This window comes from Pogoniulus pusillus, chromosome 18 (assembly GCF_015220805.1).
Source record: "Pogoniulus pusillus isolate bPogPus1 chromosome 18, bPogPus1.pri, whole genome shotgun sequence".
NCBI classification, from domain to species: domain Eukaryota; kingdom Metazoa; phylum Chordata; class Aves; order Piciformes; family Lybiidae; genus Pogoniulus; species Pogoniulus pusillus.
Window position 1 is genome coordinate 17,008,252 of NC_087281.1, and position 26,799 is coordinate 17,035,050.

The window sequence follows — 26,799 nt, forward strand, 5'->3', positions numbered from 1 at the left end:
CAGAGTACTTTGGAGGTGTGGGTGGGGGCTGCTAGGGGAAGCACAGAATGTCTTCAGACTTACTTGATATCGCTTGGGCCCCACAGCTGCCATCCAGATGCCCATACTAACATCTTCACCCTGAGACCACACATTAAAAAAAGATTAATATACAGATATCAGCACCAGGAAAGCATGAAGCATGACTTTGTAAACTAGAGTAAGTATAATCATGCAACCAGCAGGAAAAAATGGTAACCTCAAAACTGTAATAATAAACTGTTTTCAAAAGCCCAAAATCAAGATTATAGGCCCAGAAGTTTTCAGTCCCAAACAGTTGTGCTTTGATCTAGAGTAGACACCAAGCACAGTGACCAAAAGCACTGCAGAAAGCCAGCATTAACCTGGAGAATCCAACACAAACAAACACTTGAACAATGTTCTTTCTAGCCTTCCCAGTACACATGCTGCTCCCCAGACCAGTTTGAAGATAATAAAACTGGACCAGTGTTTAATACCTGATATGTCTTCAGTCTTTCAGAGTTGCTTGCCAGCCACTGAACAATGTCTTTAGCGATGACATAGCCAGACCCACAAGCAAAGGCTGGATAAGCAGGGCTTGGATACTCCAGTTCTTGCCATTTCCCAGTTCGATCAACTGCCCAATTTAATCTGAAACTGAAGATCACATTAGATGTGAGATGTTTATACAAATCCTCCTGTGAAACCTATGAACAAGGCTAACAACTGAAGTAACAATTAAGGGGAAGAAATAGAAGTAGATGCTAATTATAGTTCCTAGCCTAGGGCACACATCTAATCAAATACAACAGCTGAAAGTATAACTACTGCTTGGTCTCAGTCTTGGGTAATAAGAGAAAATTCTTAAACAACAGAAACAACCACAACATTGTCTCTCAGGTCTTCAGCATATCTGCATCTGCTGCTGGGCTTTGATCCAGGTCCTTGCCTGTGTTCTGTAAACAGGCACATCTGTGTCCAACCTCCTTTGGTTAATTGACATGACAGAGAAGTGGTGTCTGCAGCAGGCACGCAGTTACAGCACTGTTACACAACCTACTTCCCTGATAAAACTAGCAGCTGCTTAAGAAACAGGAAGCAAGGCAAAGTACTGGGGGCTTCTGTACCTTCTCTAAGCTGTCTCCCAAACGAATACAAGGCAGATGTTCAAGAAGGCAGGCATCACTGAATTACAAAAAACCTTTGTGGCAGTTGTCTTCTCCAAAGAAGTTTGCACTTACTGCTAGTGGCCTGCAGAAAGCCACTGGTGCACTCTCTCTCCAGTCTCTCCCATCATGTCAGCATGGCATAGTTCAGTTTCACACACTGCCACACCATGCAGCACTACAGACAGCTAAACTGCTGTGTCAGGCCATGTTCGTAACAGGCTGCTGTTGCACTCCTCTTGCCTTTGCAAGTACTTCACATACAGTCGTGTGGACTGAGTCAGTGCAGCATGTTCTCCCCTTTTTTGTGAACTGCTTCAAAGATTGCTGGATTTGGTCATGAGCACAAGCAGCTAAAATGGATTTAGTGAGCTACAAAGAGCTGTCAGCTCAGACAACAGTCCCATAAGGAAGGAATTTCACTTGAGTGGCAGATCTGTTACTACATTGCATTCACAGCTGAAGCCGACATGTTAAAGCACCAAGGAGATAAAAGTCACATCCAATACCCAAATTCACTTGACAGCATCTTCCACTCTAGACTAATGTCACAACAGTAAGGGTGCAACCCCCTCCACACTGAATGGCACCTGCTTTGCCAGTCTGCTGTAGAGACTTTGGTGTCGCTCGCCACACCTCACACTTTCCTGGAGACTGTGACTACTGGAGAATTTGCACTAAAGATGTCAGCTGCTCCTATATAAAGTTCTCCACAGACACAGCCAAGTTGGCACTTTGTCCAGCTCTTCTGTCCCAGCATGACTTGTCACTTCCTTCTACCAGTTACATGGTAAGATTCCTTGATACCTTTACACACCACTTCTCCTTGAGGCTGGGCAACTTGGCTTAAGACTGCATGCATCAGATACAGCATTTCAGACAGCAGCAACGTGAGTATCAATGTCTGTCATTCCCAGACTTCCAAGTCAAGTGCACACTACAAAGGCAATTTTGTTTCTCCTGTTCCCACTTCTCAAGGCCACCAGAAGAAATGTAATATTTACAATTCTAGTATGTACTTTCATTGTAATGTTACTGTACTGCTGGAATACTTTCACTTACTAAAGTTCTGCAGCAGACAATACATTTTGAAACTATGTAAGATATTCATCAAGTTCACTCACTGGAATGGCACACTGCAAAGTTTGTAAAGGACTTGCAAAGTTTACATTGTAAAGGACTGATTTGTGTATTCTGAGATTCAAAGTTCTACGCGTACAAAAGACTTGCTCTTTGTCACTAGCTTCTGAAGGCAGAAAAGGGGAACCTACGTGAGAACAGACTTAAACCAGTAAACCTTTCACTAAAAACATGGTATCTCTTAAAGGCAAGTTAAAAAAAACAAAACGACTCACTTTCCCCACCAAATGTTTGGTCTGTCCAATTTTTTCTGCATTATCCTGTTAAAAACAGCCTCCAAATCAATGTAACAGTCATCATCTGTCTTCAGCAACAAATCAAAACTTGTTGATTCAACTGTCCTGTAGCCAAAATAAAAAGTGGTAAGAAGCTGAGCTGCAGCTCAGGAACTACAGTTATGCAACAGAACACAAGGGGGTTTTGGGAAGCAGATGGGGAAGGAAGAGGGCAGGAGTGTCTTTCTTACCCTCAACTTGTAAATGCTTTTCCTATTCACCAAGACTGCCTGCTTGTCCTACAGAAAAGAGATGCAGCTGCATCTTGTCATTACCTTACAACATGGATTTATGTATGAGCTAAGAAAAATAAACTTGAAGTTTTGTGCTCCAGGACAGATGGTGGATTTTTAATTACTGCATCTGAAACACTATTGACCTCAGAAGGGGATGAATCCCTGATGATGGTGGTAGAACAGCTGTTAAAAGGCAGTGGCCTACTCTTCTGCATGAGACAGTCAGTTCAAGGGCAGTACAACTATAGAGGTTGTAAGAAATACATGTGGAAATAACTTAGTACTACTTCTCCTTGGGAAAGCACCATTTGTTAAAAAAAGTATCTTTACCTGTCTGAAATAGCTAAATATCTGTCACTTGTACAATAACTCAAAAAGGCTATCCCTTGGTTAAGAGGCATCCCTTTTAAGGGTGACCTTTCTTAACAAGAAGGGCATTTGCCTTAAACCTTTTATTACTAAATCTTGAAAAATTTGCTTACTTGTAAAAAATTATCACAAAGATCTAAGTCTTGACATTTGAACTCTGTAGAACTGAAAGCATGGTTCCATTTTTCAGTTATTTAACAACTTTCATGGTTATAAATGTAAGTGCATAAGCAACTGTCAGGTGTATTTCTTACTCCACAGCAATGTCAATTAATTTGAACAGTTGTCTCAAAGACAGACAAAGAATTGCAAACTGGAGGCAATAATTTAATTAGATTCATCACAGACAATGCAAAGCACTATGAAAATCCTTCCTCTCAACCTTCTGTTCCAGCTATACACAAGCGTCTTATCCTTCCCCTCAGCACTGGTGAGGTGACAACTGGATTACAGTGCGCAGTCTTAAGCTCCTCACTACAAGATAGACATGAACATACTGGATGGAGGCAATTATGGAGAGCTTTTCCCAAGAGGAAAAACTGAGAGAGCTAAGACTGTTCAGCCTGGAGAGGAGAAGGCTCGGTGGGGAGTTCATCAATGTATATGAGTACCTGAAGGGAGGGTGTACAGAGACAGAGCTAGACTCTGTGAAGTGGTGCCCAGCAACAGCATAAGAACCAGTAGCCACAAACTGAAATACCAAGCACACGAGGTGGCCAAAAGCCATCCTTTGAAAGGCTAATTTTCAGATAGAAATGAATGAAATTACAAGGGGACACAAACGTTTTGCACCTAGACTCTGAGCAGAAGCCTGTCCTGCCAGCTCATGCTTCATTGAGGCACCATGGGTCACCACTCAAATACAGATCCTGTTACATTACTTACTACAGGGCCCCCAAAATTGTGAGAGAAATAGAATTTAATGAGGTGACTCATAGAGGGTTTGTATTTCATGGAACCTGTCAGGTAATGTAACATTCTGGATCACCCTGCATTACAAACAGCAGTGTTCCAAAGAGAAAGTCTTTTCAGCTTACCATCGGTAGAAGTTCAGCAGTTTGGCTGGAACATTTCTGTACGTGTCGATAACATCCACAAAAACAATATCATCATAGGTACTGCTTTCTTCCTTCAATAAAGCATCTTCTTCTTCCAGCTTTTTCATGTGACTTGCAAACCTTTCTGCACGAGTATGGAGGCTTTTTAAAAGAGCATCACCTTCTGAAAGAAACAGCCCAGCATTAAACAAAGATGTGTACCTACATACTGTTCCGCACGCTTCTCTTGGACCAAACATGCCACGCTGACAAAATGAATCTGAAGATGTCTTTAACTCTGTGGAGTTATGAAAATTCTACCACTAACTGAAAAATTTCAATGAAATGTTAAAAAGCTGCAGAACAAAGAAATATATTTTTGCATAAGGTCTGACACAGAAAGTTTCAAGTAAAATAGTATTCTCTTCAGTCAAAAAGAGATTTCCAGTTTTCAAGGTATTGGCCACAACCACCCCATGCAGAGATACAGGCTGGGGTCAGAGTGGCTGGAGAGCAGCCAGACAGAGAGGGATCTGGGGGTGCTGATTGATACCTGCCTGAACATGAGCCAGCAGTGTGCCCAGGTGGCCAACAGAGCCAGTGGCATCCTGGCCTGCATCAGGAATGGTGTGGTCAGCAGGAGCAGGGAGGTCATTCTGCCCCTGTACTCTGCACTGGTTAGACCACACCTTGAGTACTGTGTTCAGTTCTGGGCTCCCCAGTTTAGGAGGGACATCAAGATGCTTGAGCGTGTCCAGAGAAGGGCGATGAGGCTGGTGAGAGGCCTCGAGCACAGCCCTACGAGGAGAGGCTGAGGGAGCTGGGATTGGTTAGCCTGGAGAAGAGGAGGCTCAGGGGTGACCTTATTGCTGTCTACAACTACCTGAGGGGTGGTTGTGGCCAGGAGGAGGTTGCTCTCTTCTCTCAGGTGGCCAGCACCAGAACAAGAGGACACAGCCTCAGGCTGTGCCAGGGGAAATTTAGGCTCGAGGTGAGGAGAAAGTTCTTCACTGAGAGAGTCATTGGACACTGGAATGGGCTGCCCGGGGAGGTGGTGGAGTCGCCGTCCCTGGGGCTGTTCAAGGCAGGATTGGACGTGGCACTTGGTGCCATGGTCTGGCCTTGAGCTCTGTGGTAAAGGGTTGGACTTGATGATCTGTGAGGTCTCTTCCAACCCTGATGATACTGTGATACTGTAATATGAAGAGTGACTTCACTGCAAAAAGGCTGTTGTATCTATTATTCATAAAGCATGTATATGTGGCATAAAAAAAATAACACCAAAACAAACAAAAATCCTATGCTAAATATAATCAGCATTGCTTTGATGTAGCATAGGTGGTTCCTGCTGAACCACATTACACAACTGACTGCAGGTAATAGCTAAAAAGAACACTGCAAGAAGACTAACAGGCATAAAAAACAAGAGAGGGAATTTGTTTCTACTAGCAGAAAATGTAAGGTGACCAAGTTCATAGAGATGGCACAAATTTTACCACAGAAATGGAATTTAAAGTTCCTGTTTTATCATAACATCAAATGTGATTCTGCTTTTTTTGCAGACATACCTTGAATAGTGTAGATAAAACCACCTGCTATTCCCTCCACACCCTCTGTGAGCTCATGTGGCAGTGACCCTTCTCCTGCCTGCTAGAGACAGATTAATGAAAAGAAATAAATTAGTTCATTTTCCATCACTGATGTGGTTTTCCCTGCAACTGTAAGGGGTGAAGTTTTCTGGCAACAAAGAATGAAATTAATTGAAAGCTTTTCTAGTTTAGGGACCTGTATAATGAGAAAATAGGATTTTTAACTGCAAACTTTTGTGGTGTTTTTGGAAGTTTCACCTAGAACCAGCAGTACCCTGAGAAGTTTAGAGAGCAAGTTTCAAACCGAGAGCAAAATGTCAAGTTACTCTGACTAAATTCCAACAGCACAGTATGTTTAAGCAAGCAACACATCAACTGGAAAAGGAGATATTAAGAAATAAAGAGGCTTTTGACCCACATTTTGCCATCTTTGACATAGTGATACTACTTCTCATCTGACAGTGACAACAGATGAAATTTATTACCTTCAAATAAAAAAGGAAAGAAAATGCATAGGGTTTCTTTATGCCTTTGTCTTTATCCCAGACACTGCAAATTTCTCCTCTGAGACAAGAGAAGCCAAAGAGACTCAAGGATTTACAGAAAAATTCAAGAAAGCACAAACCTGAATCCCCAAGATGTAGAGGAAAAATAGAAACACAGTGGAAGAGAAAGGGAGATGACTCACTGTAATGACTCTGAAAACACCTCCTCCATCATTCACCATCACCTTATGAAGGTTTCTTGAAACAAGACCTTGAAGATCCTGGCTTTCCCACACAATGGTACCTTCAAAACTCTGGTAAGAGAGCAAAACACTGTCAGGCAGATATTCAAAGGATGAAAATCAAATAGTTTGAAGGGTTTTATTTCACACTAGCCAATTTCATGCAACACAGAGCTTGAACACACAAAATAGATGTTTTACTTACAGGTCAGTATAAGTTACACAAAAGAAATACATCTGTGAAACTCACTAATGTGTAATCATACTTTTAAGACTAATCATGAATTAGGAGAATTATTTTTTTAGCAGTAGTATAAAAGGCTTTGGCTTTCTACCATCATTAAGATGACACTTAAAGGTAACTCAAAAGTGAATTTTTAAACATCAGCTATAAAAACCCTGTATTACAAAGAGAATACTCTAGAAGAGCTTTGGAAATAAATGCTGCTTTTTAGTTATCTGCCAAAATCGGAGATCAGAGACTCAGTCCAGATATCAATAAAACTCAAAGGAAAATGTAGCCACCTTTATCCTGGCAAAGTTATCACGAGCTACTGTAGAAGAGTCACAAAACTCTGACCTCACATGTTGGCTGATGTGGAAAGGAGAGAAAGACAAATGAGTATCCTTACAATTTTCTAGGTTTAACTGTCAATTTAAGTTATGTCACTCTATGGTTCTCACATGTGTTTGAACATATGCACATTCTTGTGTTAAAGAGCATTCCATCTCACCTTGAAACTAAACCACCTAACAGTCCAACTATTCCCATTTAACATAAGACTTCCCTGAAGACCTCTGAGAACATGCAAAGGGACAAATGGCATCTTTCACAGGAATAACTACTGGCAGGATGGTATTTTTTAACGTCTTAAAATCAATCTCACCATTATGACAGGGTAGCAAAGAGTAGCTGTAGGGTTATACTCCTGACTGTTAAGTGAGTGCATTCTGGTTTGTTTCTCCCAATTTCATAGAAAAAACACTGGTATCTAGTGGAGATCTTGGAACAGAGAAACAGTTCGTTTCAATTACTCGCAGGTGCATCTCTTGCTGTAGAAAGTCAGTTCACTTACACTAGTAATCTCCCAGCTCTTCCCTGTTTAAACCCCCTTGTACACTACAAACCTTCTCCAGGAACTCTCCAGTTACTGATACACCATTAAATCTAGCTTAGAGTTCAGCTCAAGTCTTTGCTTTCCTCTACATCTGCAGCAGCCTCAGTATTTAAATGATAGCTGTGTATTTCAGAACTCTCCCATCTATTGTTTATAATGTCAGCTTTATAATCTAGTAATGGATCTAGTCAGCATTTATTCAAGCCTGACTTGCATGCTCAATACTGTCCCCTTGTTTAATTACCTGTCAGTTATCAAAACAAATGAATTTTTAGTAGCAAACCCCCTGAATGCCCTGCACAGTAGAACCCACATGCTCAACTGCTCTAATTGCAGGGGCTGTCATCTCCCATTTCAATCTCTTTTGCTGTACAGCAGGCTCTAATGCCACTTCTGTGCTTCCTTTATGGACATAACCTTTGGGAAGTTGTTTAGTGAGGCTGAGAGTCCTCAAGAATCAGAAACATTACAATTCACACCACTGACTGTTCCTGATGCTGACTTCAAACATGTACTGAGAGTCTTATGCAGTTATTACCAAGGAACCTGCAAGGTGTTCTAAAGCTGCAAACTATGATTATTTTCCAGGTTGACAGACTTGTAAGCAAATTTTCTAATAAATTTAGTCTTCAGCTAGCCTTACTCTAAGCTGCTTAATGAAAGCTGAGGCCTGGAAATGTTTAAAGCAAAACAGCAGTGGCACACCTGAGACCACCTCATCTGTTTTCTCCCCATTTAAATTCCAGCCTTGTTGCTGCTGAAGTGCAGCAGCATTGACAATGAATACTGAACAGGTGTGCCAGCATAATGCAGCCCTGCCAGGCTGCTTTCTCAATGTTCAACAGCACTGTGCTTATTCCTTCTCCAGCTACTCCCCACCAGTAAGACAGAGTGTGCCTAGCACGAAGCCCCATTTTCAAGCAAACAGCCTGTGGCTTTTTGACATAACAAGCACATTGCTAAGAGCTGGCTGTAAAAGCCCCTGTGTTAGTTTTAGCTCTCTGCTAGCGGTTCTGCTCTTCCATGCTTCTCGTTGTTCCAAAGCTGAATGATCGATTCTGTCTTTGACAATCTGGCCTGCCAGATGCTTACTCTAATGCTGAATTTCCCTGCCTTTCCCCAAGGCAAGCAGAAAGAGCAGCACTTCAGCTGGATGATAAATGAAGCTCTTCAGCAGTCTGTACAATCCACTACTCGCAGGTGAAAAAACAGAGAATAGATATCTTCTCAGAAACCACCTTGTGACAATTAAACAGTTCACTAAAGGTACTGCACTCAAGCAAACAAATGCCTCCTCTGAATCATCCTATGTTGTTCAGCATCCTAAGTACCAGAGAAGACTACATGCTGTGCATAAGCCCTATTAATCTACATTAGACACATCATGTTATCCTGTAAGCATTCAGCACATGACATGCATCAGATTAAGGGAGCCCACACAAAGAAATACATGAATACAAATAGCCTCTTTCTAAGTGTAGTACTTCCCATCTTCCTCTCAGAAAAATGCAATTATTTATAGCAAAATTACAACTGCACAGAATTTCAGTATCTCTGAACAAAGTCTTACAGGGAAACAGCTTACAATTTACACTACCAAATTACTGGGTAAACAATAGTCTTCTAAAAAGTAAAAATCCCTGACTTAATTTGAGATCAAATTAGATTGGTCTCCTACTGGCATAACAAATTTGTATATTCAATAAAAACAGTTGAAGATGATAAACCAATTAATCAGATGCAGATTCCCCTTTAAAAAAGCTTCTAAATGCATTCATTCTTATAGAGCCAGAGGAATTAATAAGGGATTAAACTGGCCCCAAATGTCCTCTCCTCCTTGCTTTAGTCTTCTCTTGCTCCATTCTTTCACAAAACACTTCTTTCTTGCGTAAAAGAACAACCCAGACCTAAAGGCAACTTACACAGATAGCTGCAAGGGTCCAGTCATATAGAAGAGTATTTAATGAAGGCAAAAAGCCAGAGATGGCAGCCAGGAACACCAGGAACAATTTCTGCACGGACTCTGTGAGGGTCTGCTGAATGAGAATTCTCATTCTGAGTCCACTTGTACTCACTAAACCATCACTGTAACAATATCATGTTTTCCTGTATGATCCTTCTGTGTTGAAACACCTTCCTTTCTAAGCAGCCATATTCCTATACCAAAACACTACTCGTCAGCTGCACCCCAATCCCAAAGAAGACATAAGTGATAAGGGAAAAAGCAAATATAGAATGTAGCAACCTAGGTAACCATTAACTGTATAAAGCCCCATAAATCAAATATACACAAAGAAAGGTTGCTTAAGCATGAGAAGGCACAGGAATACTGCTTTGGAGAAGAATAATACTGTAGTCAAAGATGAGAACATCAGAAACTTTGGCCTAGAATGTGACCCATATTGCCAGATAAGCAAAAGGTTTAAGGAACAAACCAAGGAAGACATCAAGCCCTCATCAGAAAGACTCCAGAAGTGGACCACCAGGTGGCAATGAGCATGCGTGAGGAGGCAGGACGTTAGGAAATGAGTTTCAAGAACTGACTGTAATAACCCCACCTATTTCTAGAACTGTACTAACCCCATCCATGTACTGAATATGCATGGCTTTGTAGCATAAGTAGTTACCTGAACAAGGTGCAGGTGTGCAGGATTTGCTGGAGGGATCCTCCCTGTCACCTGGTACCATCAAATAAACATACCTTTCCTTACAACACTCTTGTGTGCTGTGTGGTATCTCTTGTCCATGAGTCATAACAAAACAAAATACAATACTTTAGGTCCTGCCTCATCTTAGCTAATGGTATCTCAGGACAACCAAGAATGCTAACATTCACAACTGCCCAAAAAGCAGTCTTCTCCCACATTTCTGAGGGCTCCTTTAAAAAAAGAGGGGAAAAATATACTGACATGTTTTAAAAACCAAAATATCAGTCTTCTGTGCACCACATGCTCCATGTAGACCCTACTAAACAGCTTCTCATTTCCTTGTATGGTTCAATGAACAAAAAGTTCCCCTCAGTAACACTGCCAGAAAAGGAATACCCCAAATTTCAGTAACCCTCAGTAAGACCTTCTCCACTACAACTACTCAACTGATACTGTCACTGCAAACATAACAGTATCTCGTTAAGTCCAAGACATGAGAGGCAGAAACTTCTCTTCCAGCTGTTTCTTAGGAATCAGTGCCCTTCTCCCCTGTCTTATGTACTCACATGTGAAAGAGCAGGAGGGAATAAGCAATGTCCCTTTCTCTGGTAAATTCTTCCACAGATTGAAGCAGGTACTACTTTTTTTAAGAAACTGAAAATGTTTCTGAAACTTCACTATTTGTCAGTGTAGTATCAATTTGGATTTTTCAGCCTTTTGCTTTGTAACTACTGGTGATAAAGAGATGGCAAAAAAGAAATTATAGACTTCAGCATCTATATCCCTTCAACTAACATTCTAGAGGTTTTCACTTGCCCTTTTCTGCCTCAAGCAAAGGCCAGTTTTATCAATCAGCCTCTCCAGCTGACTTGAAAGAACTGCAGACAGTTCCAATAACTGCACATACCTCTGGCAAAATGAACTGCTCAACTGGCTTGTACCACAATCTGTTCACTTGCACTCCGCAGCTTGGTGGACTGAAGCGAGCACTGAAGAGAGCTTCCTGTGAACAGGAAAAAAAACACACTAAGAGTGCTGTGAGATCATGCAAATCTCAACCATCTCAGTTCTGTACAATGATAACAGGCTTGTTGATTATATGAAACTCAGGGAGCATTTTGCTTTCAGGACAGTCTCAGATGTCACATAACTCAAGTGTTGGATTGATATAGCGGAACCAAACAACAATGGAACAGGAGTGCAAATTCAACTAGAATCCAACCAACAGAGCACATCCTCTGAAAGATTCAGACTCATCTCTCAGTTTACAAACAATCTTAGTTTAAACAGCTGCATGCTATTAAATGTAACAGAGGATGATGACTTCTAAAATTTAACTGTTACTATATTACACAGGCCACCAAATGGCCCTTAGATAATAATACATGACAAAGATGCTGTATTGCCAGATTCCCAGTCTTCAGAAAGCAGCCTCCAAGCACTCCCATGACTCTAAATTCTTCTCCATCTCCTGAAGTAAAAACTTAACGTAGATCACATTAACAGGCTTTCAACAGTTAGAATTCTACCACTTATCAAACACAAACCTGATTACAGAAGACTTTTTTTTCTATTATAAACCAAACCCTTTGGCAGCCCATCATAATTGCCTTTTTTTTAAACTTAATTATGAAATTTGAAATCATTTCTACTGTAGCAGAGCCAGAAATCTTGAAATTGGCTTGTTGAGTGATTGGTAGAAATGGATGCAATATACCAATTGCAACAATCATACTCTGTTTTTTTTCCCTCCAGGTTAGCACTAAGCTGTTCTATCAAATGCATAAAGCTTGGGAGTGGGGGAAATTATCACTTAAGTTTTATTACTACCTGTAAACAACACCAATAAATGACACCAGCTTCTAAGAATCTCAAAGTGTCTTGCAGAAGACAGGCAAGAAAAAGTTCAAGCTGTTCTGCATCTCTCTGCACTAAATGGGTCTCTCTGCAAATGTGTTTTAAATACATTTAACTGTTTTTTTTTTTTTTTATTCCTCAATATCTATCAGTAATTTAGAATCTCAAATGTAAGCAAAATTATGTCTTGGAATTAGATTTAAGTTCTTTTTACAAACAGCATTTAAATAAACTGACAACATTTTATGAATCTCATCTTTTCCTCACCCAGGATGTGTGTTTATATACCTGTGAAATAAGAATTAACAATGCAACAGAATAAAAGTGTAAGTGATGTGCTTGTCATTTTGGTGCTTCTTTTCTCAATCATCAAGACAGCATATTGTTTCCTGTTAGAACTCAATCCACAATGAAACAGCATGCTTTAGTCTACTTTCAAAATATAACTACAATACCCTACCTCATGTTCTGCCTGGTACAGTTTCACAGTGATATTCCTCTGGAATCCCACTCCATCAGCCTCATAAAATACCCCAAGACTGGTAATGACAATGGGGTAAAGTACACGGAAATTCACACTGACAATTCTGTCTTCAGATAGCACAAAAGGTACATCTTCAGGGAGACTGAATGCTTCAATTTCCTGATTCAAAGCTGTAAGGAAAAGAAAGGACACCAGTGACAAGGTAAGACCTCATGGTTCTTGCACTGAATACACACAAAGCACTCTGGATACATGCAAAGCATTCCGATTCAATTAATCTGCACAGCTCACAAGTGCACGAGGATAATCAAATGCTGGAGAAGAAGAAAATGTAACTGTCTGCAGACTGGAGCAAGGAGAAACTCACAGTGATGCAGCAACCTGCAGGCTACCAGCAACTGCAAGTCAGGGCCTACATATCCACAGGGAAGAAACTAGAAACACAATAAATCCTGCCTCCTTTTTGGTATTATGACTTCCCAAAACCCTGAGGCAGCATTTAGTCTGGGGAGACTGCTTAAGCAGTGGATGTTGCCATTCAAAGACAAAGTAACAGAAGTTGCATTTTACGGTGAAACGTTGGCTTAAGTGCCAAGCATCAGCTAGTTAACTTGCAATTAAAGAGCAAAAATTAAATGGAATAAAAAGGTGACATGAAGAATTTACTATTTTCGTTAGGAAGTTTGATATGGCAGCATTTAATTTTTCCCACCATGGTACAATTCTTAATTGTTCTCTCTTTAGAGTACAATCTGAAAAAATTATCAGCCAGACTTGCTTAGAATTTACTTTGTCACCAGGGAAGTCCAGCTGACATTCAAGATTCTGGTGCCTTGCTACTTTCTTCCCGTCACACTAGGCTAGGCCATATTGGCTCTCTTCTACTTCACTTTACACAGAGACTGAGTAAAAATGGACATTACATGGGAGAAGCTGTGAACTGACACAAGAAATATGCAAATCCATCAGAAGCCAGTGGCCTCCTCTTCAAAGGCCAAACACTTCTCCCTCTCATGCCTGCACAGGGTACTTACATGAAGATCATGCAACTGTTAAGACAGTAAATTATAGGTGGCATTTATTTTCAAAAGCAGCTGTGTCAGTTAAGCTCACCAAAAGATGATTAGTTTCTAGTTCAGATCACAGGATTTTTAAAAGTTCACTTCTATACCTGGGTTACTGATGTTCAGAAGTTTGCAGGAGTAGGGGTCCTCTCTGTCCTCCACTGGCACAGCACAACCATGCGCACCTATTATAAACTTGACAAGGACACTAAAATAATTTGGTTTTGTTAACACCAGTTCTCTTGCCTCCTCCTTCCATCTTCAGTAAACTTATTTCATCACAACAGTCTGTCTTTCACAGGATTCAGATTTTGAATTCCTTAAAAGTCAGCAGTACATAGAGCAATCATGTGAATCCCCTCACAGAAGCTTGATTCTAAACCCACTTCAGTGTTTTACATTTCATAATGAAGATTGGCAACTAGGAATTGGATTCAAGGCAGCCAGCACACTAAAATGGAAAAAGATGTAACACTGAAGGATCCTGAAGATCTGCCTGACCTTGTTACTCAATTCAGGACTGTTTAACTATTCTGCCTTCAAAGGGCAATCAAAAAACATAGTAAGAAAAAAAACCCACACAGCATCAAAGGAGGAACCTGCCCAGGGAGGTGGTGGAGGCACCGTCCCTGGAGGTCTTCAAGGAAAGCCTGGCTGAGGCACTTAGTGCCATGGTCTAGTTGGCTGGATATGGCTGGGGGATAGGTTGGACTGGATGATCTTGGAGGTCTCTTACAACCTGGTTGATTCTATGATTCTATCTGTTGCAACTAAATGTCTCAGTGCAGGGTTGCAGCAAAACAACAGGTCGTTTCTCCCAGCCCAAATTATGGTTGAGCCAGAGTCAGAAGCAGCATGAAGGGCAAGACACCCCCTAGTCTTTCACCTAGCAGCTAAATATCCTCCTGGAACTCCAGATGGACTAGGAAAGGTCACATTTTCAGCTAAGTGAAGTAGCTATCCTCCACTGCAAGCCGACACCAGGTCTGTGAGCAGTACACGGCTTTCTGCATGAGGCCTATCAAGAGAGTGTTTCCTGGCACGAGCGGCAGTAGAACCTTCTCAGCAAAAAGAGAGCTGTCTATAGACTGTCAAGTCTAAGCAACCAACTAGGAAGGCTTCTGCTGCTGCACCTGCTTCAGGGGGAAACAAACCTGAAACCTTACAGCTGAGGCTATAGCAAAAGTTTTTTGTGATTCTTTCACCAAATATGATGCTGCCTGAATCCAAGTGTTCGGGATTGGCATGCATCTCCAGGTGTGTACTGTACAAAGCATACCCTGCAAGCTAAAAAATGCAAAGTCTTATACATCAGTATTGAATAGTGGCAACTGATTGCAAAAACAAACGGCAGAGAACAGTCAAACAATTCCATTTTATTCCTTCTATAAAACCCAGTTATGGCTCAGAAGTACTCCTATAAATCACTAAGTAGAAGATGCTCACGAATAAAGCCCAGAAAACCAAGAAACTTTCCCACAACAACAAAAAGAAAGAACACCACCACCAAACCCACACCCAAAATGAAACAAAACACCCATGAAAATTAAATCCAGGTATTTCAGCATCATAGTCTTTATAGTTTGCCCCCACCCCAACCTGCAAAGCAGTAGTGATTACCGTTGGCTCAGGGCAGGATGCTGTTTCAGGTGCTTGATCCAAGTGTTCCTTATAACGCTGCGCAGCTCGTGATTGTGTCGAGCTGACAACACACCCACAATAACATCGTGTTTTGGCTTCCACAGAGGAAAGAAGGCCAGTGGACCTAGAAATATAAAGTGATAAAGATTCATTATAAACCTGAATTGCAAGAAATAATTACAATGCACACTCAAAAGCAAGAGTACTGGGAACCTGGAAACATTAAAAACAAGAAGCAGAATTACTGTCACATTCTTGGTTGAGAGTCAGGGCAACATTTTCAACATGCCAAAACCTTTGCTAGCCATCTAGGAAAACTTTACTGCAATGAGCTAATAAGGAGGTCACCACAGGTGAAACAAAATTAAGAAACAGTGACTCACAAAGTAGGCTCAGTTTCGACTTACTCACTAAGGCACAGTTTTGACTGACAGCATCTTCCATTCTTTAAATATCTGACTGCCTGTCTTACAAGGAAACTACACCCCTGAGAAGATGCTCTTGCTGGCCTTCTCACTTTCCTATCAGCCACTGGAAAATGTGTGGGCAAAATATAAGGTCCTACTGCTACTTCTGCTAAACTCATCAAACAGTCTGGGCCTTCTGCTTGCCCACTGATGCATTGTGATGGTTCGGGTGTACCCTGTCCCCCCACACTTTAGAAGTCACCTAGCTAGACTCAGCCGGCTCTGGGAATATAAATGAAGCTATTTATTTACAGTTAGCACAATGTACAAGCAGATATTTACAGTATATACAGTTATATACAGTAATATAAAAGGTAATACAGAAACACAACAGCCCTCCCAGAAACCTGAGTCCCCAGGAGGGACTCTCAACCACCTCTGCACCTTCCCCCTGCCCCTCTCAGCCTTACCCCAGTCCTAAGGAAGAATAGAGGTTCAGCCAAGAGGTTAAGAAGCAAGGTTAGTGGCAGGTGAGGTTAGGAAGATGCAGCTCAGCCCGAGCCCAGCCAGAAAGTGCAGACACAAAAATGGCGAGAGTGTTATCCAGTGTTTACCCTTCTTGTTCCCACACATCTCAGCGAGACTCTGAGGGAAGCAGACATCACCACTGTTTTTCCTTTCACAGCCTATCATCTAGTTTTGCTCACCAAAACATTCTAGCCTGCTTCAAACTAGCACATGCATCCTCCAGAATGTTCTATCCCAAAGCCTGGGGGCTTGTCATGACTGGTATCAGGCCTTCGTTACCAGATTTCACCGTTGTTGTAGCTAGGAATAAAAAAATCAAACAAGGACTGTCAGATTCAGAACTATGACCATTTCCCACCTTCTTTTCAAAACTCCTGCACCACATCGCTCAACATTTCAGTCTAGTATGTCAAGGCTCTATTTCTAATCTTTTCATGTTGAACAGCACTCACAGAATCAGTCAGGATTGGAAGGGACCACAAGGATCACCTAGTTCCAACCCCCCTGCCGTGGGCAGGGACACCCTACCCTAGAGCAGGCTGCCCACAGCCTCATCCAGCCTGGCCTGAAACACCTCCACAGATGGGGCCTCAACCACGTCCCTGGGCAACCCATTCCAGGCTCTCACCACTCATGCTGAACAACTTCCTCCTCACATCCAGTCTGAATCTACCCATCTCCAGGTTCACTCCATTTCCCCTAGTCCTGTCACTCCCTGATAGCCTAAAAAGTCCCTCCCCAGCTTTTTTGTCAGCCCCCTTCAGATACTGCCTTCACACTGCCTTCCTTAGACAAGGGAATGCTCTGCTTTTATTCATAGCTGGATACACTTGTAACCCACAATTTAGCTTGTGCAGTTTTAATTTAGAGATCATGAAGGATGGACTTAATTTCAAGTAAGATTATGACTGGATAGACCCTTGAGAAGCTCTAACAGAGTCTGCAAACAGTCAGCCAAGTAGCTGAAGAGAATTTACTTAGATGAATTTATCAGATAGCCTGGAATTAAAGAGAGATTTATATTTGACTTTAGTGAAGGATTGTTTTCCTCTCACCGCACTGGGTTTTGTTTGCTAGGCTACAGATAAAGAAAACAGATGTAAATGTGAGGGCCCTCTAGATTAGTGCATACAGCATAGACAAGATTTTTTTAAATCTAATTTTAAAGAGCACAAAAATATCACAAACTCAGTGCTGCATATTGTGAGTGAGGTTATAATCTAAATTCTACCATACTGAATCTTCAGCATGCAGCATGTAGTGAAGCAGATTTTGCCTTGCTCTGCACTGAATCAACACCAAAAAAATTCAGAATATCTTTGAATATCTTTTTTTTTGTTGTTTTTATTTAGGGGTTTATTGATAGTGGATTGCACCTGACTCTCTAGTTCCAAAGCCAAATAAAACAGTGCTCTGCAACTGATTCTCAGAACAGTACGAGAGCAGGGAAAGCACAACGCAATGTTTCCACAGACAAATTTTTCCTAGTCTACCTCCTCCTAAATATTTTAGCTTTAAACATGGAAACACTGGTACTGAAAACAGCTACATGCTCATCAATAGCTTAAGATGAATATTAACATATCAAGACAAGTTTGTATGTTTACATCAACTTATGATCAGAAAACTTAAAAACCCAAGCAGGAAACCACTAGTTCCATTCCTCAGCTTTGCACTGAAGTCAACTGTTCTATCTCTGATAACAACCAGACATTAAACTGGTGGCAAGGCCCAGTAATATGATTTGTTGCCTGGCAATGCAACAAACCTGTTGCCCTATGTAACATATGAAGAAACTTGTAAATCAAACACATTGCTCAGTCCTGTGAAGGCAATGTTAGTTTTCTTTCATCCTTGTAAATACCGACTACCCAGGGGCTCTGTATGTTTTCAGAGGTCACTGCATGACCAAGATCTACCAAGTCTGGAAAACAGGAGAGTTACATGAGACAGTCACATGTTTGTAAGACTACATTATAGCAAATTCTCTTGTAGCCTCCTAACTCCTTCTCATGTATCTTTTTTCTTTCCTTGTTCTTTTTCCATCCTTTGATTACACTTTAAACAGCCTCTGCAGCCTTGGTCATAAGCTAATACAAACCTCTGAAGAGGACTAATATTTCTGCAGACTGCACAAGGTATTGTTTCCACAGATTTGGTTTTTAAGTTATCACTTTGAATTAGAAGTAAAGCTATTTCATTCATCAAAATTAGAGAAAAATAAAAACTATGAGCAGATGTCTACAGGGTGACTTGACTTAGAATAGCACAAATTGGCTTAAACTGATTGAAAAAAAAACCACCACCTACAAGTAAGCTACTCAAATCAAATACATACTTTTAATTAGTTTATGTTTTAACATGAATGAAGCTTTCCCTTCCATGAGAACGATGTTAGTGTAACAGATGCTTCAGAATTAATATGCTACTGCTTTTAGAGCAGACAGCTTTTTCTTGTTCCAAGGCATCTTCAGGCTTAGCAAGGTAGGCTTACAGCAGTCTATATTCAGAAGACAGTCTTCTCTGTCCCAAGGGTTATGCTGTTTGACATTCTGAATTATTGAAAGTGGAAAAAAAGAAAGCTCACTTTCACCAAAAAAAAACCCACACCTAATGAATAAGCTCTCTGCTTATTAGTAAAGGTTTCTACTTTCTATGGAAAAGCAGAAATAACACTTGATAAACTTGCAGAAAATGAAACTCATCTGTCTCTCTGAACTAGCAGAAAATAAAGTGACAGGCACACAGGGGGGAAAAAAAGACTAAGGCTATGATTCCTTTATAAGACTACTTCAGATATATGTATTTATATGCCTTGATACAATAGAATTTAAGATAAAGCACTGCTGATCTCCAAGTCAGTAACAGCAATTTACACAAGCAATAGATACTTGCCAGCAGAGACCAAGCTTCATTTTATTTTATGATCTATTTCTGTGCCAAAATTGCTCAGCCAAAATTTTAAGTGTTGGTAACAGGCTCTAAAAAAGGCTTGAATTGGTTGTGAAGATAATTAAGCTTTTAAATTCCCCAACTACATAAAAAAACACCACAACAAACCAACCAACCAAAAAGCAAACACAACCAAACACCACACAAAAAAACCCACCCAAAAAGCCCCACTGTGCATTTTGTGGTTTGTGGAGGGGGGGGGGGAAGAAAAACAGGAAAAAAAAAAATCTACATTATCACATTTCATGGTAAACCCTGAAAGTGTTGCTAACCAAAGTGATGCAGAAGAGGAAGCTTTTAAGCTTTTCCAATTCAGAGTTGCCTTGCTTTTGAATTCTAGATGTCTTAAAGCTGCATCTTGGTTGCCCCATACAGCCCAAGGTTTCTCAGTGGAACATAAGAAGCCAAATGCCTATCCCTATACTCCTTCAGTTTTAGGAACAAAATTTCTTGCACTTTGCTGTTTTGCTTGAGGCAGTAAACCAGAGTAAAAGCAACAAAAAACATGAAAGGAAGCAGCCCTCTCTCAGCTGCTAAAAGCCATTTAATTCTGTAGAGCAACTGTAAGGAGTACTTCTGTCAGCTCTAAGACTGAAGTCCAGTCTGTCAGTCTCACGTCACATAGCCAATAACAAGCTCCTACTGAAGCATTCTTGGGCTGCAGTTATGTAAGGACAGGCTGCCACACAATTCTCTGATGTTTGACCATACATGTTCTTCTATCAGCACAATTTGTAACCTCACTATGAGCTGCAGTAAACTGTCAGAGGATCTCAGTCACCAGTTTTCACAAACACTCGGTGAAAACACTGGTCTTTGGGAATCTCCTCTTGTCTGTCAAGCTCAACTGAGAACTATCAAGAGATCAAAGTTAGAGAGAGACGGAGGAAAGGGTAAACAAATGCATACACAGAGAGCACAAAGGTGCATCCTTAGAAGACTAAGCTAAAGATGCAGAGGTGTGTCTCCTACAGCGTTGGCAAGGTCACTACTGAGAGGTAATCTGCTGTCCCTTGACAGATTTTAAACCACCTCAAGCAGCAGTCAACAGCTTTTGAAGTGTTTTGAAATCCCAAACTACAAAGACTAGCATGCATCTTTTCCTCCTGTGAGACCAACTCTCAAGTAAAATGTCAAGTTGTGCTGTTCATTTCAGTAAACATAATTGCAAGGAGAGGAAAAGATTGAGAGTGTGTTTACCTTGATTTTGTCAACAGATGAGGTAAATATAATCTTGATGCACATAGCTCTACTGATCAATCCCCTACCAACTACTGAAGTTGTCAGTCATTTTCAGTCAAGTTTAAACTAGTGTTCAATCCTTAAGGGGTTAAGTTCTTTCATGAAACTAGCCTGGACAAAGAAAAGACTTGGTAGTGCCTGCACAGACAAACACAGCAGCCTTGGCTTGCCTGCACTCTCAGACATCAGAGAACCTCTACTCAAGACTGGTAGAATAAGTGAGCTCCACAGAAGGCTGGAGTTTATACTTTTTTCTACTCACACAGATACAAACCCACAAACATTAAAATCAATGAATGGAGCTGAGCAGGCCAGGCAGAAGTTATTTAGAATATTCTCAAGTAATCCACTTCTTAGGTAAGACTAAAAAGGAACAATACCCCTCCAAAAAACACCTCACACGCACATTCCAGGTTGTTAGCTCTGCAACCATATTTGTGTTTTATAATGCTTTTTTTCTTTTGTGCTGCTTTGTGAAAGATCCAAACATACACAAAGGAAGGAATTAACTGAATATAAAGGTTTGTATTCAGAGTACTGAAACACAGAGCAAAAGAAGAAATTGAGGAGCAAAAGCAGCTCTTTCCCCCCTCTTTAACCCCCTTCACTTAAAATAATCTGCTACAGCTTATCTGCATTACATATTTCTCTACATGACCCCTCTGCAGTACCTACTTTACACCAGAGCTAAAGATTGCAAAGATGTGCACTCCTGGTTTCTGCAGAACTGTACTCCTTGAGACAAATAAGCCCTTAGAGAAGCCTTTAAACAAGCTCTACAGATCCAAAGAGGAATTCTCTGTAGGCAGATAGGTGGTTTTATTTTTTTCACATCAACAGTAGTCCCTTAAAAATGGGATGGCAGGGCCCTTCTGAGCTGCAAAGTGACAGAAGTAATACCAGTAGGACAATGGTGCCAGCTCTAACCACCATTCATGATACAGCAGTTGCACATTTCTAGTCCAAATCTGGGAGCAATGGCCAAAGCATGAGAAGTGGAGACACAATGGGAATAAAGATAATCCTTTTTGCAACACTGAAACTGATGTCTTCCCCTATCACCACCTTTTTACTTTTCTTGGGGGAGTGAGAAGTAGCAAGGAAGCACAGCATCTTTATCCTTTGAGTAGTAGTTGCCAACCCCTGATGCCATGGAAGAAAAGGCATCTCCCAGGAAGGCTACTTGATCCTTTCTGGTTGTTCTATTCAATGGGCAGTGGTGAAGGCTTCAGTCACACACCGCTAAGTCTGGCAGAACTGCTACTCTTTGCCCCCTGTTCCAATGCCAAAACACAAAAACGCAACCGCAGCGCTGCTTGTAATTTGCAGTGCCTCTATCCACAGAGTAACTGCAAACTCTAAAACATTTCCCATGCAGTTAGAGTCAGCTTCGTTGTGGATTCTTTGTCGATTATTTCATCAAAGCTGAGGGGATTGTTTTTGCCGGGGATGGCCCATCCCTGGCAATCAGCGTCATAGAAAGAGCTCACAGATGAAAGCTAGGGAACAGCTGGCATTTTAAACAGAACTGCACAGGTACTGCCAATGCCAAACCTGACCTCTTGATGGAAGGTTTCAATTCCCAAGGACATCAGCCCACTAGTCTTTACATGCCTACAAAATACGACTTAACTTTGTGACTAGGCATACTACTCAGTGACAGAGAGACTTAAGAGATTTCAGAAAACATATTTTCTTAAAGTCTCATCTTTCTACAGAATTTTCCCTTGCAAAGCACAGCACTGCCCATGAGCTCAGAGGTCATTTCTAGGTTTTGTTATATTCAGCATTAAAAAAACAAAAGCAGATAAATTCTCCTGCACTTTCACTTACCTGCCATGTACACAGGTCCATGAAGGGGACAGAGAGAAGTCCGTAAGGAAGATCACTAAATGCCAGCCTAGCCAACCCTTATATACTGTTCTACTAGGCCAGTGCCTGAAGAGGTACATGCTGAACCACAGGACAACAGATGGCATACAAGAAGCTTCTAGAAAATGCTGGGTTTGAATCTGTTGTGTAATTATTCACTTGTAAAAGATTGCGTTTAACAAAACCAAAAGGGCCAATTCTTAGCTGCCACACACCCCCAGAAATGTAGCAGGAATAATGTCTTAAAGAGCATTAGCATCAGCAAAGCAGCAGCAGCATGTCACACTGAATGTGTGGGGCTGTCTGAGTAGGCACTGAAACTGAACCCCTACAGTGAGTAATTTCCTACTCCACAAGACTTGCACCATCAATTAAAACCTACAATTAGTAACGAATCCACCTGGAGTGCTAAGAGCAGTTCTGTCTGTTCTTTCTCAGGTTTCTGAGGTCATTTTATAATTAGCATTTATCTAAGATTTTCTACAAGAAAAATAGCTAAAGCTTCCTGCTCACAAACTTCCTTCGGGTAGCACTTGTTTGTAACCAGCTACAAGGACTTCAATTAAACCGAACAGTGAGTTCCTGCGCAATCTGGCTCAGACGTGTGAATTAGTTCCATTAACTGATGGACAAAAGAAAGCAAGGGACCACTGAAGTCAGGACACCAAAGCAAAGTCCAGTGCCTTGGGACTTAGAAATGATGGGTTTTTTTCAGCTAATGAATACTGCCTACAAGAAGTGCACTTTATCTTCTGTGACACCAAGGTGAAAGTGATCATGAACGAGATCAGAATACTGCAGACATGCACAGCCAAGGGTCAAAATATGGAGGCAGATGACAGGCCTTTTAGATGGAGTAGTTAAGGTTTTATTAAAGGAGGCACTTCCAACAGAGGAAGAGAAGTGGGTAGAATGAGTAAAAACTGGAACACTGTTTACATTTATAGTTATTTGACCTAAATGCAAGAAAATCTAACTGCTTTCCAGAAATTGAAAGCCTAATTTGCCCATAGAAGTACCTGCATTGGTCATATTAAGAAACCAAAGGTTTAAAAACAGACACCTTTGATCCCTGTAGTTACAAGATGGAGATGCACCTGAATGAGGATAATCAAATGCTGAAGAACAGGACAGCATAAACCAGATGCAAGTAAGTTCAGCCCAGAAATGAGAAAACATTTCTAATCAGAACAACAAGCTTCTTCCTAAAACTGACAGGAATCCAAATCAACAAACAAAAAGCCACCTCAATCTTTCAGTAAATAAAGAATGTTGGCTGCCCAGCTGACATTTTAAGACAAAGATCAAGAGTTTTTTATTAGAAAAAGCAAGCAGAATTAATGTTTACTCCAGTCCTGTGTTAGTGATGTCAAAGTAAATAATCACTAAAATGGGTTATTGATGGTTTAACAAATTTCCATTTGCATGTGTGTGATGACTACTCAGAGGGGAATTAAACTCCTCAAAAAATAGAACTGCCATTCACTCTGCCTTTGATCCTCACCAGTGCTAATTTTGCAACTGCTGAGACAGTACACAACTACTGAGACACACAGACACTACGAAGAAATACTGAAGTATACACAAAGAATGTATTTTTATGTCAAAGCTACTGTAGAACAGTGTCCCGTGATCAGGTTTAATTTTTATTCATACCAGTGATTTCAGGCAGTAATTAAGAGCATCAAACAAGAAAAATAACATAAAAACCACTCAACAATCAAATAAACAAGACTGGCTTTATCAGCCTGTATTAAATTCTCTCACATAGTTTCAGATTTATGCAACCTTTTAATAAACACAGAGCCTTCTTACTCCTGTATATGAATATGCTAAAGCTCCCAAAACATCCTGAATGTGAAAATGCAGCACCAAAGTCATTAGAGATAAAAGAGGTCTCTCCCCTCTGCCAAGGCAGCCACACCTACAGCTTCTATAGGTCACAGTACTTTAAGAGACAAACTTTTCCTTAAATTACCATGCAAGGATCAGGCCAACAAAGAGATGGTCCACGTAAAATACTAGCTGTTTTCCTGTGGATGATGGAAGCTCTCTGGATTTGAGAGGCACCAGTTTTTACCCTCCTCATTATTCAGCAGGTCACAACTAAATAATCCATGCACAAAAACAAACGTATACTTACTCTTTCTGTATTACAAAACAGTACTGCCTTTCATTTAGTCCTAGCTATCCTAACCATCTCCAGCACAGCGTGGTTTCTCAATAATAAACAAACTCCACTAATAACTGCTTGAAAGAGTGAGTCTTTGAAGAAGAAAGCTTCTTCCCTCCATAGCTAAGAAACTTCTGGATTTTCGTTATTGTTATGCTCCTGCACAGTGCAGGGAGTTGAACTTGATCCTTATGGGTCCCTTCCAACTTGAGATAATCTGTTTGGTAGTGGTAAACTATCAAACTAGTGCCCAGGTGGCCAAGAGAGCCAGTGGCATCGTGGCCTGCATCAGGAATGGTGTGGTCAGCAGGAGCAGGGAGGTCATTCTGACCCTGTACTCTGCACTGGTTAGACCACACCTTGAGTACTGTGTTCAGTTCTGGGCCCCCCAGTTTAGGAGGGACACTGAGATGCTTGAGCGTGTCCAGAGAAGGGCGACGAGGCTGGGGAGAGGCCTTGAGCACAGCCCTACGAGGAGAGGCTGCGGGAGCTGGGATTGGTTAGCCTGGAGAAGAGGAGGCTCAGGGGGGCCCTTATTGCTGTCTACAACTACCTGAGGGGTGGTTGTGGCCAGGAGGAGGTTGCTCTCTTCTCTCAGGTGGCCAGCACCAGAACAAGAGGACACAGCCTCAGGCTGCGCCAGGGGAGATTTAGGCTCAAGGTGAGGAGAAAGTTCTTCACTGAGAGAGTCATTGGACACTGGAATGGGCTGCCCGGGGAGGTGGTGGAGTCGCCGTCCCTGGAGCTGTTCAAGGCAGGATTGGACGTGGCACTTGGTGCCATGGTCTAGCCTTGAGCTCTGCGGTAAAGGGTTGGACTTGATGATCTGTGAGGTCTCTACCAACCCTGATAATACTGTGATACTGTGAAACACATTTCTCTAGGAAAGGTCACCATGAGATTCCACACTGCCACTCTCAACTCCAAATTAACGCACTGAAGTTACTAAAGCAGCACCGTGAAAGACATGGAACAAAACCAACCGGACAATTCAAACACACTTCTGCCTAACCACTGCCCCCTTCACATGCGACGAACAGAACGCAGACACACAGACAACCACTCACCTCTGCCGCCTACTCAGACAGGCGGCCCCTGCTCTTGTCACAGGTGCAGTTAATTGCGGCCAGAAATCAGCCCTCTTTTTTCCCTCAACACTCTGCACAGGGAACAGGCACCCAGTGCAAAGTGGGACCTTACTAGTGAGCAGGCTGCCGAGTGGCTAAGCAGAACTCCGAGCAGATCTCAAGTAAAAAGCACCTTCTTTTTTGTTTTTTAAAGGTTTCTCAATGTTCCTAAGCAGCACCTACGGGTAGCTGGCAAAAGTTTCTGCCCAACAGACGCTTGTTTCTACCAACCACGCAGACTTGCGGCTGAAACTACAAGACATTCTATGAAAAGGCCAGTGTTAAGTCCTTAAGGGTCTGATTTCACTGCGCTGTTGGATCGTTACCCCATCCCACGAATAGGAGTTTTAAAGCTCAGTAAGGCAAGCAGGACACAACACAATGACGCGACACCACTGAGATGGGCAAGAATCTCCCCCCGACGTACCAAGGCGAGAACGAGTGGACCCCCGTGGCGCAGGCGGCCTCCAGAAAGGGGCTGCTGCCCCACGGAAAACTACAGCGTGCTCGACAACCACGTACCGCAGCCCGACGAACCCACACTGGCACCCCGGGTACCTGTTCCAGCGGGCTGCTCTCCTCTCTCCAACGAGTCCTCCGAGCCCGGCAAACGGACCCGCTTGGCTGAGGGGCGCCCACAGGCACACAACCGCTGCAGCCGCCGGCACCGCCACTACGTTACGCAGCTCGGGGACGACCTGGCCACCGAAGAGCCACAGCCCACACGCACACCACTCTTCCCCGCGCGGGCCGCCCCCGTTCCGCGCCTCTCGGCTCTGATCACTGCCCCAAGCCACCTGCGGCTCCAGACACTCCACCTGCTCCAGCCCCACAAACACCCTATCCCACCCGTCCCGTGGCCCCGACCTCTTCTTAACAGGCTCCAGGTGCTGAGGAACACCTGCGTGCCCGGAGTGCACTCCCTGCTGCCCGCCCCTTCTCTCCCTACCTGCCGGGTGTCTCCCGGGGCCGCCAGGGCAACTAAGCAGCAGCCAGAAGTGCAGCGCGACCCCGACCGCACAGGGGAACAGCAGCACCAGCCAGTTTCGCATTGGCCGCCGCGGCAGCCAGCCCCTTCGCCGCTGCGCCGGATTCTCCCAGCGGCGCCAGGCCGCCTCGGTCGTCCGCAGCTCCTCCCTGCGCCGCC

At 42.2% G+C, this 26,799-nt stretch overlaps 1 protein-coding gene across 4 annotated transcripts in view; it reads right to left on the bottom strand.

The window, feature by feature from the left end:
• The window catches only part of B3GALNT2 (beta-1,3-N-acetylgalactosaminyltransferase 2), a 29,408-nt gene extending 2,609 nt beyond the window's left edge, over positions 1-26,799 (bottom strand). The window contains exons 1-11 of one of the 4 annotated variants that reach the window (XM_064158571.1): positions 26,602-26,799; positions 15,331-15,475; positions 13,818-13,918; positions 12,623-12,816; positions 11,213-11,308; positions 6,501-6,611; positions 5,792-5,873; positions 4,224-4,404; positions 2,522-2,647; positions 498-657; positions 64-120 (exon numbers count right to left, since the gene is read on the bottom strand). In XM_064158571.1, coding sequence (XP_064014641.1) covers positions 64-120; positions 498-657; positions 2,522-2,647; positions 4,224-4,404; positions 5,792-5,873; positions 6,501-6,611; positions 11,213-11,308; positions 12,623-12,816; positions 13,818-13,918; positions 15,331-15,475; positions 26,602-26,704 — 1,356 coding nt within the window. In that variant the 5' untranslated portion in view covers positions 26,705-26,799. Of the gene's footprint in view, positions 1-63; positions 121-497; positions 658-2,521; positions 2,648-4,223; positions 4,408-5,791; positions 5,874-6,500; positions 6,612-11,212; positions 11,309-12,622; positions 12,817-13,817; positions 13,919-15,330; positions 15,476-22,313; positions 22,349-26,601 lie in introns of those variants that run through there. The other 3 variants (XM_064158569.1, XM_064158570.1, XM_064158573.1) reach the window with 3 other exon arrangements.